The 13,690-nt window shown below is 33.7% G+C and overlaps 1 protein-coding gene across 4 annotated transcripts in view; it reads right to left on the bottom strand.

The window, feature by feature from the left end:
- Positions 1-13,481, bottom strand: part of LOC126881258 (arginyl-tRNA--protein transferase 1) — a 71,212-nt gene extending 57,731 nt beyond the window's left edge. For all 4 annotated transcript variants that reach the window (XM_050645423.1, XM_050645424.1, XM_050645425.1 and 1 more), the window contains exon 1: positions 13,109-13,481. In XM_050645423.1, the coding sequence (XP_050501380.1) occupies positions 13,109-13,211 (103 nt within the window). In that variant the 5' untranslated portion in view covers positions 13,212-13,481. The remainder of the gene's footprint in view (positions 1-13,108) is intronic.
- Between the last annotated feature and the right edge of the window lie 209 nt (positions 13,482-13,690).

Genomic DNA, 13,690 nt, shown 5'->3' with positions numbered 1-13,690 from the left:
AAAAGTTGATTATAAATATAAAATGAAGATTTATATTCAACATTTACTAGTAAAAGTAGACTCCAACTAGGAAAAGTATACTCTTACCAATGCCATTTAGTAAAAGTTGATTCTGATTCACACAAACAGCCGATTCTAGAAATTAAATTAATGTTATTGAATATGTTCAAATTAGTCTAGGCTGTATCGTCGTCCCCGTTAGTGAAATTACTCCGATTCGAATTTTTTGCACAAACTTACTCAAAAAGAGGTCCTTATAACAAATCTACTGGGTGCCAGGCGATAAATTGTTTAAACAATTTTTTTCAGACAAATCCACAAAAATAATTTTTTCACTTCGAACAATTTTCTTTTAGATCATTTGAGTTATTCTGAGCAAAAAAAGGTATTTTGTGATTTTTCTATAAAATTGAATGTTGTCGAGTTATACGCGATTTAAAATTTGAAAAATGCGAAAATGACCATTTTCAAGGCTTAATAACTCGTAAAATAGTTATTTATGTAACAAGTCAGGGCCTCGATTTTTGACCCTTCGCTTCGTCATCGAACGTATTCGCTTCGTATACTAAACAGATACGAAGCGAATACGTTCGATAACGAAGCGAAGGGTTAAAAATGGAGGCCCTGTACAGTGACTTTTTATCGAACGAGTCTGATATTACGAGCAGAGGGAGCTAAGCGAGCGAGGCGAGTAACAGACGAGTTCGATAAAGAGTCTTTACTGACGTGGTGCATACAAAATTTTATCGCCAATCGTAAAAAACATTATGCAATTTAAGATTTCTTTTTATTTCAGACGAAATAAAAATTTTGGGTGACAGTAATGACAGATGACTTTTGCATGACGGCCGGTTTCGATGTTTAATCGATAATTATCAATATTGAATAACTAATTACTAAATCTTTAAAGTATTTACTTAGTTTATATGAATATAATTGAAAAACACTACAGAATTTCAGTTTTTGACATAAATTTAATTAACAAGTTGGACTTCGTAAGTCCTAGATTTTCACCCAAAGTGTCATCTAAAGTAGAACTGGAAGTCAATATTTAAATTCTTCGTTTAACTTTGCGTCGATTGGTATACGATTTTACTAATTTTGAGTCATCTTTACTAAATTTTGGTTCATAATTGTTTAAGCAAAACCAAAAAGTAGACTCCAACTAGTTAAAGTATACTCTTCCCAATGCCATTTAGTAAAAGTTGATTCACGCAAACAACCGATTCTAGAAATTAAATGTTACTGGAAATAATTATGTTCAAATTGTGATATTTATATTCTAGGCTATATCGTCGCCTCCGATAGGTAAATTATTCCGGTTCGATTTTTTTGCACAAACTTACTCAAAAAGAGGTCCTATAACGAATCCACAGGGTGTCAGATGGTACTGTGGTCGAAAAATTGTTTAAACAACTTTTTTAAACAAACTCACAAAAAAATTCATTTAGGACAATTTTCTTTACATCATTTGGGTCATTCGGAGCAAGGTCAAAAGAGGTCTTTTGTGATTTTTCTGTAAAATTTATTGTTCTTGAGTTATACGCGATTTAAAATTTGCAAAATACGAAAATGACCATTTTCAAGGCTTAATAACTCAGTTAAAAATTATATTAGTCACCGAAAGTGACGAGAAAGTCACCGAAAGTCACGAGAAAGTCCGAAAGTCACCAAATAAAATTTTAACGACCCCCCTACAAGATACTGAAGAAATTTTTGTTATTATTTTATTACTAAGCGGTTATTTTTAGTTATTAACAATGAGCGCTAGGAGCGTATTGACGCAGCTATCAATGTGAGTGCGAGTGAGATGCACCATTGCACCATTTTGACATTTAAAAATTCAAATTTCTGTCAAACCACAAAAACACTTTTTTTGTAATTTATTGCTCACATGTCATCACCATGACAAGGCGAAAGTTCTTCTTCTTGTGGTGCTTTCTCCTTTAGTGGAGGTTAGCGACTACACTGGCAAATCTGTATCTGTCCAATGCGGCTCTAAACAAAGATGTTGAATCAAGGCCGGTCCAGTCTCTGATATTTCTAAGCCATGAAATCTGGCGCCTACCGGGACCCCGTTTTCCTTCAATCTTACCCTGGATGATCAGTTGCGTAAGGCGGTACTTTTCGTTTCTCATTATGTGTCCCAGGTAGCTAACTTTTCTGACTTTAATGATTTTTAGCAGTTCCCTACCTGTACCTATTCTCCTCAGAACATATTCGTTGGTGGTGTGGGTTGTCAAAGGTATTTTCAAGTCACTGCTATAAAGCCAGAGTTCAAAGGCTTGTTCATCAGTATTGTGTTGTGTCCAGGCCTCCGTTCCATACAAAAGTATTGACCACACATAGCAATGCAGAAAACGACATCTAAGGCTGATATTAATGCTACTGTTACAAAATAAGCTTTTCATTTTGATAAACCCCTGTCGGGCTACCTGTATTTTCGCTCTTGACTTCTTGTTTATAATCAAGTTGATTGTTGAACCAGCAACCAAGATATTTGTACCGGCTTACGTATTCAAGCTGTTGGTGTTTCACATATTTATTGGAAGAGGTACATTTTTGTTCCTTGATATTTTTATAACTTTGGTTTTCGCAGTATTGATCTTCATCCCCATTTTTTCACAACTCTCAGTATCCCTATCCAACAGTATCTGCAGACTATGGTCCGAATCAGTCATTAATACTGTGTCATCTGCATAGCGGATGTTATTTACTCTCTGACCGTTTATCCTGATTTCTTCTGAAGAGTGCGATAAAGAATTCGCAAATATTACCTAAGAGTAGACGTTAAAAGTATGGGTGATAGCACACAACCCTGTCTAACACCTCGTTGTATTTCAATTGGCTTTGACGTATTACCATTGGTCTTTACGATTGCTGCCTGGTTCCAATAAATAGCCTCTATAATTTTAGAATCTCTTTTGTCGACTCCAATGTTGTTCAATCTTTCTATTAAGGTCTTGTGCGTCACCCTATCGAACGCTTTTTCAAAATCTATGAAACAGATTAAAAGGTCTGCTTGCTGACCTTTGTATCTTTGTGCCAGAGTTTGAAGACAGAATATTGCTTCTCGTGTCCCCATACCTTTCCTGAAGCCAAATTGTTCTTGACCGGTGACCTCATCACATTTTTTATAATACAGTAGAATCTCGGTTATCCGCCATAACCAGGCCGACGGAAGGGCGAATAAGCAAAAATGGCGGATAATAGGGAGCGTTAAATGAAACACAAGTTGAGCCCTTGATGATTTCCAGTCTCCGATAGGAGTGGCACAAGAAGAAGAAGAGATTCAGTTTAATTTTGACTGACATTGGACATTGTAGATAGAATGATTTAGGATGAACGAAGAAAACTAGCGATTTTCATCTGCCTTGCTGATGTATCTCGTTTTGTTGCTGCCAATACTCGCCATCTTGTAGCATCATAATATCGACAGCTCTTTCTTCTTGTTGCTCGGAATGCTCGGCTTATTTTATCTCATATTAAAAAATTTTTACTCATTCTTTAATATTTTCAAAGTTATATAAATTTGAAAAAAAAATATTACTTAAATGGAGCGGCGGATAAAACGGAACGGCGGATAAATGAAGGGCGGATAACCGAGACTCTACTGTATATTCTGTTCTGTATGATACGCAAGAAAAGCTTTAGAATGTTATTTAATAGACTTATAAGGCGGAAGTCCTGGCATAATTTGGCATTCTTCTTTGTAGGTAGTGGTATGAAGACTGATTCAAGCCATATTTTAGGGATAGTCCCTGTATTGTAAACATTATTAAATAGTCCAAGAAGAAGGTCTAAGTTTTCTCGTTGATTAACTTCAACAGCTCAGCTGGTTTTTCATCTTTTCCTACAGATTTGTTGTTTTTTAGTTGACGTAGAGCATATTCCAGTTCGGACTTCAGTATTGGAAGACCTTCGTCGTTTTCGGTATTTAATGTAGGAGGTTCTCTGATGTGATAGAAGAGTTCCTTTATATAGTCTTCCCACATGTTTATTTGTTCTTCAGGGCTTGAAATCAGTTTGCCTTCTGCGTTGATTAGATTATTTATTCCTTGTGAATATGTCGTGCCTGTGAATTCCTGAGTTTCTTATACAGATGGAAGTCATCATGTTTTTTATATAAGTTTTCGATTTCTTCACATTGTTCTGTTATCCATTTTTCTTTTGCAATTTTTATTTTTTTGTTTAATGGTTCTATTTAATGCTTTGTACATTGCTTTGTGCTGTTTGAATTTTCTTCTTTTATCCATTAAATCCAATATTTCCTCTGTCATCCATCTTTGCTTCCGTGGTCGCTGTTTTGTGAGCATTTCAGTTGCCGTTGCAAGGGCGAGTCTGATTTCCTCCCTAAGGCGAAAGTTAAAGATGTTTAATTATATGAAAGTGTGCTAAAAAACAGTCTTCTTCTTCTTCTTCTTCACGTGCCATCTCCGCGACGGAGGTTGGCAATCAGCATGGCTATTCTGATCTTAGATGCTGCTGCTCTAAACAGTTCGGTTGATGTGCATCCGTACCATTCCCTCAAGTTACGCAACCACGAAATTCGTCTCCTTCCTACACTTCTCTTGCCCTGGATTTTCCCCTGTATAATCAACTGAAGTACGTTGTATCTCTCATTACGCATAACATGCCCCAGGTACTGCAGCTTTCGTGTCTTGCTGGTTTCCAATATTTCCAGTCTTTTGTTGACTCTTTTCATGACTTTGTTGTTTGTTATATGCTCGGTCCATGATATCTTCAGGACTCTTCTATACACCCACAGTTCAAATGCTTCCAACTTTTTAGTAGTCGATGCGTTAAGAGTCTATGCTTCTATCCCGTAAAGCAGAGTCGAAAAAATGTAACACCTTGTCAGCCTAACTCTCAAGTCTAATTTCAGTTCTCTTGCACAAAGTACCTTTCTCATTTTATTGAAGTTTGTTCTTGCTTTCTCTATTCGAACTTTGATTTCTTTGGAGTAACCGTTTGTGTGATTAATTATTGTACCAAGATAGTTATAGTTTTCTACTTGTTCTAAAGTTTTACCTTTAATTGTCAGGCTTTCATCATTATTTTGGGTTTTTGATATCCTCATAAATTTAGTTATCTTGATGTTTATTGATAATCCATATCCATAAAAAACAGTGCGAATAATTAAAAACCATTTAAAATACATTGTTACTTCAGACACACTTTAAGCCCTTCATGTACTGCTATCTATATTTACAATTTTCACACAATAAAACCTTTACTTACATAATATGAGATAAAGTAGATAAAAATTATTTTTGTGAATTTAACAAAAATTGGTTAAACAATTTTTCGACCGCGGTACCGCGAGACACCCTGTGTATTTGTTATAAGGATTGTTATACGGATGTATTTCTTTGAGTAAGTTTGTACAAAAAATCGAATCAGAATAATTAACCTAACGGGGACGACGTTACAGACTCTACTAATACGTAGTTAAAACGGTCAAGACAAAGAAACGCACACTCATCAAAAATGCACTTGAGATTCTCGTATAATCAACATTTACTGAATCGATCCAGGAAGAGTCAACTCCAACTAGTACAAGTTGATTTAAATTTTTAAAATCAACTTTTACTGCTCGTTTCAGTTGGAGTTGACTCCAACTAGTCGGAGTCGACTCTAACTGAGAATCAACTTGAACTGTAACATATACATCAGAAACATGACGCAACATAGCCAAAATACAGAGGATGCTAGAAACAGCAGAAAACAACTAAGAATAATTACAGGAAACACACTGAGAGACTGAATAAGAAGTAACAAGATTAGAACAAAATGTAACATACAGTATAAACACGTGGTAGAAGAAGTATCAACCAACTGTGCAAGAGATGTAGTGACAATCTTCCATAGAGGCAACAATCTGCCAATGAACTAGCAAAATTGCTTACATAAAGAAAGAAGAAAAAGAAAAAAGATTGATTACCATCTACCTTGACTTAGTTTCTTATAGCAAATTATAGTTAAGTATAGAGAATTAAACTTTTAAATATATTTGATGATATTAATAGTAAGAATTTTGTTCTTAATTAAAAGAAAAATAATTCTAATATCAGATTGTTATATTCATCTATCCCATATAGTGATGTTAGAAGAGAATATTCTCAAGAGAATATTCTCGGCCAGAAAATTCTCTCGAGAATATTCTCGCCAAAAATTTTCTATATTTTCAAAAACCGAAACAAAAATAAAAACTATATATGGGTCAAATTATTATAATTTAAAAAATATGTAGGTATATTGTTTTTGTCAATCCCATGAACCACTACCAAGGGTGTTTACAGTGTCAATATTTATTGTTTTGGTGCAATATTAACGTGCAAATATTTAGAATGGTGTTCATTTAAGCAGAGAAGAACAAGTTGAGGAAAATGAGTTTGTACATAATTTAGCAACTTTAAAATATGGTGATGAGTCGGCTGAAATAATGGCAGATTTGGCACTTTATCGGTCTAAGGAGGGATTTTTTGGAAAACCATAGGTTTAAAATCAATTGAAAAACTAGACTTAATCATATGGTGAAAAGGTACCTACATGTTTTGGAACAAAATTAACTAAAATAGTAGTTGATATATTAAGCAGGCCTTCATCCAGTGCAGCGACTGAAAGAAGTTTCAGTACTTATGGTTTTTTTATCCACTCCTCTAAAAGAAACCGACTCACTGCTGAACGGGCTCGTAAGGTAACTTTTATTGCTCACAATTTAAAATTGTTAGACGTAGACCAATCCATGACTGAGCTGGCCACTCGTGAAAAACAAAATCCCACAACTCATCAGTACATTGAAATGCTTATAGATGACTAGGATGAGCTAATGATAAAAATAGATTCTGAATAGACTCATCTTCTGTCATACCACATCGATTATTTGCTGTTAAGAAGAAAATTTCATTTTTTATCAAAGAAATTTTGTGTTTTCTGTTGATTTTGCATTTTTTATATACAAAGAATACTGTTGTTTCGGATATAAGATTATGATTTTTAAAACCCTATTTTTCTTCTTCAACAATATTCTTAAGTGAGTCATGGGGTTCATTCTAAAAAAATTCTCCATATCGAGAATATTCTCGAGAATATTCTCTGATTTTTCATTCTCGAGAATTTTCCAACACTAATCCCATAGACACCAACTGACTGAAAAACACTCTAACACATGACCTGAAGAAACTATAAAGGAAATAAACATATGTTATTCCACTTATTATATTAGTCCTGTCGCCAGGCAGGGTACTTACCTAAGTTGTTTTTATGTATTTTGACCCGTAAAACATAAATTTTTTGGGTAACAGTTGATCCGGATGTCGATAAGATTGTTACAATGTTATTACATTTTTGTAAACATTGTTTGTATTTTTTGGGTCATTCTAAGCAAAAAATGTTCTTACAAGTTTTTTCGTAGGATGCATAGTTTTCGAGATAAACGCGGTTAAACTTTCAAAAAATCGAAAAATTTCAATTTTTGAACCTGACTAACTCTCGATTAAAAAATAAAATAGCAATTCTGCTTACCGCATTTGAAGGTTCAAGTCAAATTCTATCGGTTTTAATTATTTGCATTGCTAAAAATTAATTTTTTTATTGTTAAACAAAGCTATAAACACATAGTGCTTGAGTGATGTTTTCAATGCATTTCCCATTTAAAATCGAACGAGTAGGCACATCTACAAACAGGCGATTTATACGTAGCATGCATTAAAAGGCATGCATTAGGCACGGGAAACACTATTTGTTTATAGCTTTGTTTGAAAATAAAAAAATGAATTTTTAGCAATGTAAACAATCAAAACCGGTATAATTTGACTTGAACTTTCAAATGCGGTAAGCAGAATTGGTATTTTATTTTTTAATCAAAAGTTATTCGGATTCAAAAATTGCAATTTTTTGGATGTTTGAAAGTTCAACTGTGTTTATCTCGAAAACTATGCATCCTACAAAAAAACTTGTAGGAACAGTTTTTGCTTCGATTGACCCAAAAAATACAAAAAAATGTGTTGTTTTGAGAAAAATCGCTGTTATGTAATTCCTCAAGTTCTTTCTTTATAATAATCTTATGACATCCGGATCAACCGTTACCCAAAAAATTAGTGTTCTACGGGTCAAAATACATAAAAAAAACTTGGGTAAGTCCATCTGAATAAAGGAGGCTGATGTACCCTGCCTGGCGAGAGGACTATATCCTATATAATAATTTTAAATGATGAATGGGTGAGTGGTGCTTGTAACATATTTTTAGTTGCATAATTCATCATCATAAGTGGCTCAACAATCCGTTGTGGATCTTGGCCTGCTTGCAAAAAAAGTCGCCACTCCTGTCAACTCCTGGCAACTTCCCTTTATCTTCTGACCCATAGAATCTTTAAGTCTTCTTCCACATCTACATGATGGATTGATGATGTGGAAGAAGTTGCACAATTAATAGGAAAAAAATTACAAACAATCTGAAGACTGACAATTTTCAAATGAATATATATATATTGTTGCGATTTCAGTGGGTTCAGGGATTAAGTGAACCAAACGTGGTTTAACTAACTTTATTTAACTCAGAACAGCAATAACTCACTAAATAACAAATATCTCAACAATTATTATACAGGGTGTCCCGAAAAGATTGGTCATAAATTATACCACACATTCTGGAGTCAAAGAGAGTTCGATTGAACCTATCTTACCTTAGTACAAATATGCTCATAAAAAAGTTACAGCCCTTTGAAGTTACAAAATGAAAATCGATTTTTTTCATCTTATGGCAAGAGCATTTTAAAACAAAATTATAGTGAGATTTGTCCACACCATAAAAATTTTATGGGGTTTTTTCCCTTACAGCCCCCAAACTTTTGTCTACGTTCCAATTAATTCATTATTGCAGTACCATTAGTTAAAAACAACATTTTTAAAACTTTTTTGCCTCTTAGTATTTTTTCGATAAGCGAGTTGTTATCGAGATGCAGCTTCTTTTTTAATATATTTACATAAAAATTGTATGGGGGTTTTGTTCCTTTAAACCCCCCAAATGTTTGTGTACGTTCCAATTAAACTATTGTTGTGGTACCGTTAGTTAAACACGGTGTTCTTAAAACTTTTAGCCTCTTAGTCTTTTTTTGATGTTACCTTTTATCGAGATGTGGCTTCTTTTCTAAGATCTAAAAATGTAATTATAAATAAATTTTCAAATTATCAACTGGTCTCTATAATGGTACTTAACCATATACAAAATATGTGGTGGATTCAACAAATATTCAAAATATCTCGATAAATACTGGCTTATCGAAAAAGTATTGAGAGGCAAAAAAGTTTTAAAATCATTGTGTTTAACTAATGGTGCCACAATAATAATTTAATTAGAACATACACAAAAGTTTTGGGGGGTTTAAGGGAACAAAGCCCCCATAAAATTTTTATGGGGTGCTCAAATTTCACTTTAATTTTTTTTTAAGATGCTGCTGCCATAAGAATGCCACATGTCTATTTTCAATAAAAAATCTCTAATAGTTTTCGATATACATACAGTAATACCCCGAACTTTTGCGATAGGTGGGACCAAGAGATAATCGCCTAAGTTAAATTCGCGTAAGTCAGGGTATAATTTCGTATATATGTATGTTTGATGACATTATTACTCTTTCAAGTTTTCTTAGATATAAATCAAAAAATCCCTTTATAAAAGTAACAAACACCCACCCATTAGACAAAACTGTAGATAAGAAATACCTAATACAAAATAAAATCGCTGATTCCGTGTGAAAAGTCCAAACATGTATAATACATTGGATGAACAATAGTGTGTGGGTGGTAATTCTATCTCGTCGATAACTAAACGATTATGTGGCGCTTAAATAATGAATCGACAAGATTTTAAAATCGCATATCAAATAACAAATCGACAAGATTTTAAAATCGCATATCAAATAACAAATCGACAAGATTTGAAAATCGCGTAACTCTGGGTTTGCGTAAGTCGGGGTATTACTGTATTGAAAAAAATCGATTTTCATTTTGTAACTTCAAAGGGCTGTAACTTTTTTTGTGTGCACTATTGTATATAAATAATTGAGGTTCAATCAACCTATTTTTGACCCCAGAATTTGTGGTATAATTTATGACCAATCTTTTCGGGACACCCTGTATATTCCTTTACAAAATAAACACCTTGCTGATCATATTAAAATTGAAACTAAACCTTCAAAGGCTGGTGCAACATCTCAAATATCAAAATATCTGTTATTGAATCCTATAGACAGACTAATAGGGCTTCTAGAATTACTCCTATCCCAGGATGGCAATTACACAATTGTGACTCATAACAATATTTTGATATTATATCGAATATCTCTGATAAGATATTATAAACCTAACATAGAGATTCAGATTCAGATTCAGATTCGTTTATTCATGTCAATAACACAAGTGTTTAACACATGTCAAATAAAATTACACAAAGATTTGGACGCAATACAAATTAAAAAGATGCACAATACGACTAAGAGTATTAATAACATTAAATACTAACATTAAAATCACATTAAATTTGATTACATTAACAATGGACATTGCTTAAAGTCATAAAATCCTAAAATTTAAATGCAAGAAATTCCTCATTACTATAAAAAACATTTTCTAACAAAATATCTTTAATTGTACTCTTAAATTGATTTAATGGGAGACACTTTAAACTATCTGGAAGTTTGTTGAAAAATTTAATAGCCCAGTATCCTGGCCCAGTTTGACACCTCCTCAATCTCCAGTAGGCTGGCACGAGATGGTGTTTATATCGGGTGTCATGTTGGTGTATGTTCTCATGGGTTTCAACGTGCGCCCCTCCCCTCTTGATAAACATTAGGTTCTCAAGTATATATAGAGATGGAACAGTGAGAATTCTTAGGGACCTATATGCTTGCCTACAATCATCCCTATACCAAAGACCAGCAAGAACTCTAACTGCCTTACGCTGCCAACCAAAGACTGTCAACATTTCTGCTGAATGACCCCAGACTAAAATGGCATAGGCTAGATGAGACTGAAAAATTGCATGGTACGCTGTTATTAAGACTTTATGTGAAACATTAGATGCCAGATTCCTGAGTACAAACAGATTTTTTGCTAGCTTTTTACTTAGACTGTTGATATGTTCACCCCATTGAAGCTTGGGATCTAATAATACACCCAGAAATCTGACACTGCTCATACCATCATTTACATTCTGTGTGTCTCTGAGAGAAAAAACAACTCTGTTGGTTTTTGCTGCATTGAGCAGTAATCGGTTTACGCAAAACCATTCATTGGTCACTGACTGTGCAGACATAGAACACTCAAGCGACTCCCCAAGTGTATCAGTTGTAAAAGACACTGTGGTGTCATTGGCGAAGAGTGTGTACTTTGCATTTGTGTTATTGCTCGTAAGGTCATTAATATAAATTAGAAAGAGAATGGGTCCCAGAACAGAGCCCTGGGGAACCCCAATATTAACAACACTCTTTCCCGATAACACCCCAGAGACCCTCACAACCTGTGTTCTGTTTTCTAAGTAAGATTGAACTAGTTTTACACTGTAAGGACAGAAGTTGTATTTTTTGAGTTTTTGCAAGAGCATTCCATGATCTACACAGTCAAATGCCTTGCTCAAGTCACAAAACAGAACAGTATTAAACTGCAACCTATGAAAGGAGTCTACAATATGTGAGACCAAGTCCAGTATACCAAGTACTGTGGATTTGTCCTTTCTAAAACCGAACTGAGAGTCTGAGAAATAGTTATTATTTTCAAAAAATGTGGTTATTTGTACTGCCATAGCTTTTTCAACAATTTTAGAGACTATTGCAAGCAGTGAAACAGGTCTATAGTTTTCTGGATTCTTAACGTCCCCTTTTTTATAAATTGGTGTAACAATTGCTTTTTTAAGGACTGATGGAAATTTATTTTCTTTAAAGCATAGATTTATTAGTTTAGTGAGTGGGCTTATAATAATATTTTTAATCATTTTAATAAGGTAAGAGGCATCTACAGCGTATTTCAGACATGCGATTCAGTGTACGAAGGCTAGGGCTAATGTACACTAAGTGAAAATTTTCTTGACAATGTTGCCGCTCTTCACAGCAGCAGTCGTGGAAGGTAGTATTAGGCAGGTACCTACTTGTAGAGGATTATCACTGTTAACTGCTGTGGAATACCAAAGGAGGATTTATTTATGATAATTCACATAATTACAACTGCAATTTACAATTTACAACTTTACAACTATGTTGCTTTATCTTTTTTGAATATGTACTATGTTAAGGAGCATTGTCAATTTCTAGCATAGACTTTGGAGTTGTTGTTAGGAATTAATTTCTACAATGTATTTTTACTATAACACACCCAAAATCAGATAAGGATCTGATATTAGGATGCATTGGAAAATACGGAGAGGAATGGTTGAACAGGAATGGTATCAAAATGCTAGAATTGTGCCAAGCAAATGATCTACTAATAGGAAACACATTTACAAATCAAAATATGGAAGACAAATATATGTTCGTGGCAAAAGAGAGAAGGGTGAAAAGTTTGATAGATTACATAGTTTATACGAAAAACCTAGAAGATAAAATACATATCGTCTTAACAGAAAAGTAACCTGGACTAGATAAACAGGACAAGAACTGCAAAACTCGAGGATGAAAAAATAAAGGAGGGGGAAAGAAAAGATTACGAAAGAGTAAAAGTAAATAAGCTCAAATTAGAACAGGTGCGAAAACATTACAAAAAAAAACAAACAGAAGATTAAGACAACTAGAAAACCAAAAAGAGGCATGGACACTGGAGGAAAGATGGAATGCCTTTAAAGTAGTCATAAAGTCTACAGCAATAGAAATATGTGGAATCAGAAAACATAACACCATAAAAGGACAAGGTGGTGGAACAATGAAGTTAAGACAGTAGTGTAGGAAAAGAAAATAGCAGGGAAAAAATGCATTAGAACCGAGCTGGAAGAAGATAAAGATTAATTCAAAAGACTGAGACGATTAGCGAAAAACATCATATCACAGTCAAAAGCAAAGACATAGGAAGAGTTTGGAGAAGAATTACAGGAAAATTATTTAACAAATAATATATTTACCATGTGTAATGCTAGTATCACTGTGTTTACAATATCCACAACGATGTTTCTCTTGACCATCGAACCATTGAACCACACTACTTTTGTCTATATCCACATTCATTGTTCTAGCCTTTGTTTTGTTGTGAAGCGTGTTTATTATTTTGATTTATCAAAATAATTCATATCATAACACACTGGGCTGGGTACACCTTTTTACAACCTATGATTTTGACATTCAGGATTCAGATTTTCAGTCTTGATTATTATTAGAGGAAGTTATAAAGGACTTACGTCACAAATCCATTTTTAAACTTCTAATTTTGGTTGTATGATTAGGTTGAATAGTCTGGTTAATTTTTACACAAGTAACGTGAATAAAATATCGACATTTTATATAAAAATATATATATCAAATCAATCGAGACATTTAAATAATTTTGATACAATTTAAGCGTTTTAATAAGATCAAATTTTATTTATTATTTTAAAGCACCGTAGCCCCCCAAGTCGTAACGCACGCCCAGAACATTGAAATTTGGCAACAGTACCTAAAGGTCCTAAAAAAATATTCGTGTGTGTTTGTTTCGTTATTAGTTCAAA

Source organism: Diabrotica virgifera, chromosome 3, assembly GCF_917563875.1.
Source record: "Diabrotica virgifera virgifera chromosome 3, PGI_DIABVI_V3a".
NCBI lineage: Eukaryota > Metazoa > Arthropoda > Insecta > Coleoptera > Chrysomelidae > Diabrotica > Diabrotica virgifera.
This window is presented reverse-complemented; position numbering and strand designations above follow the sequence as displayed.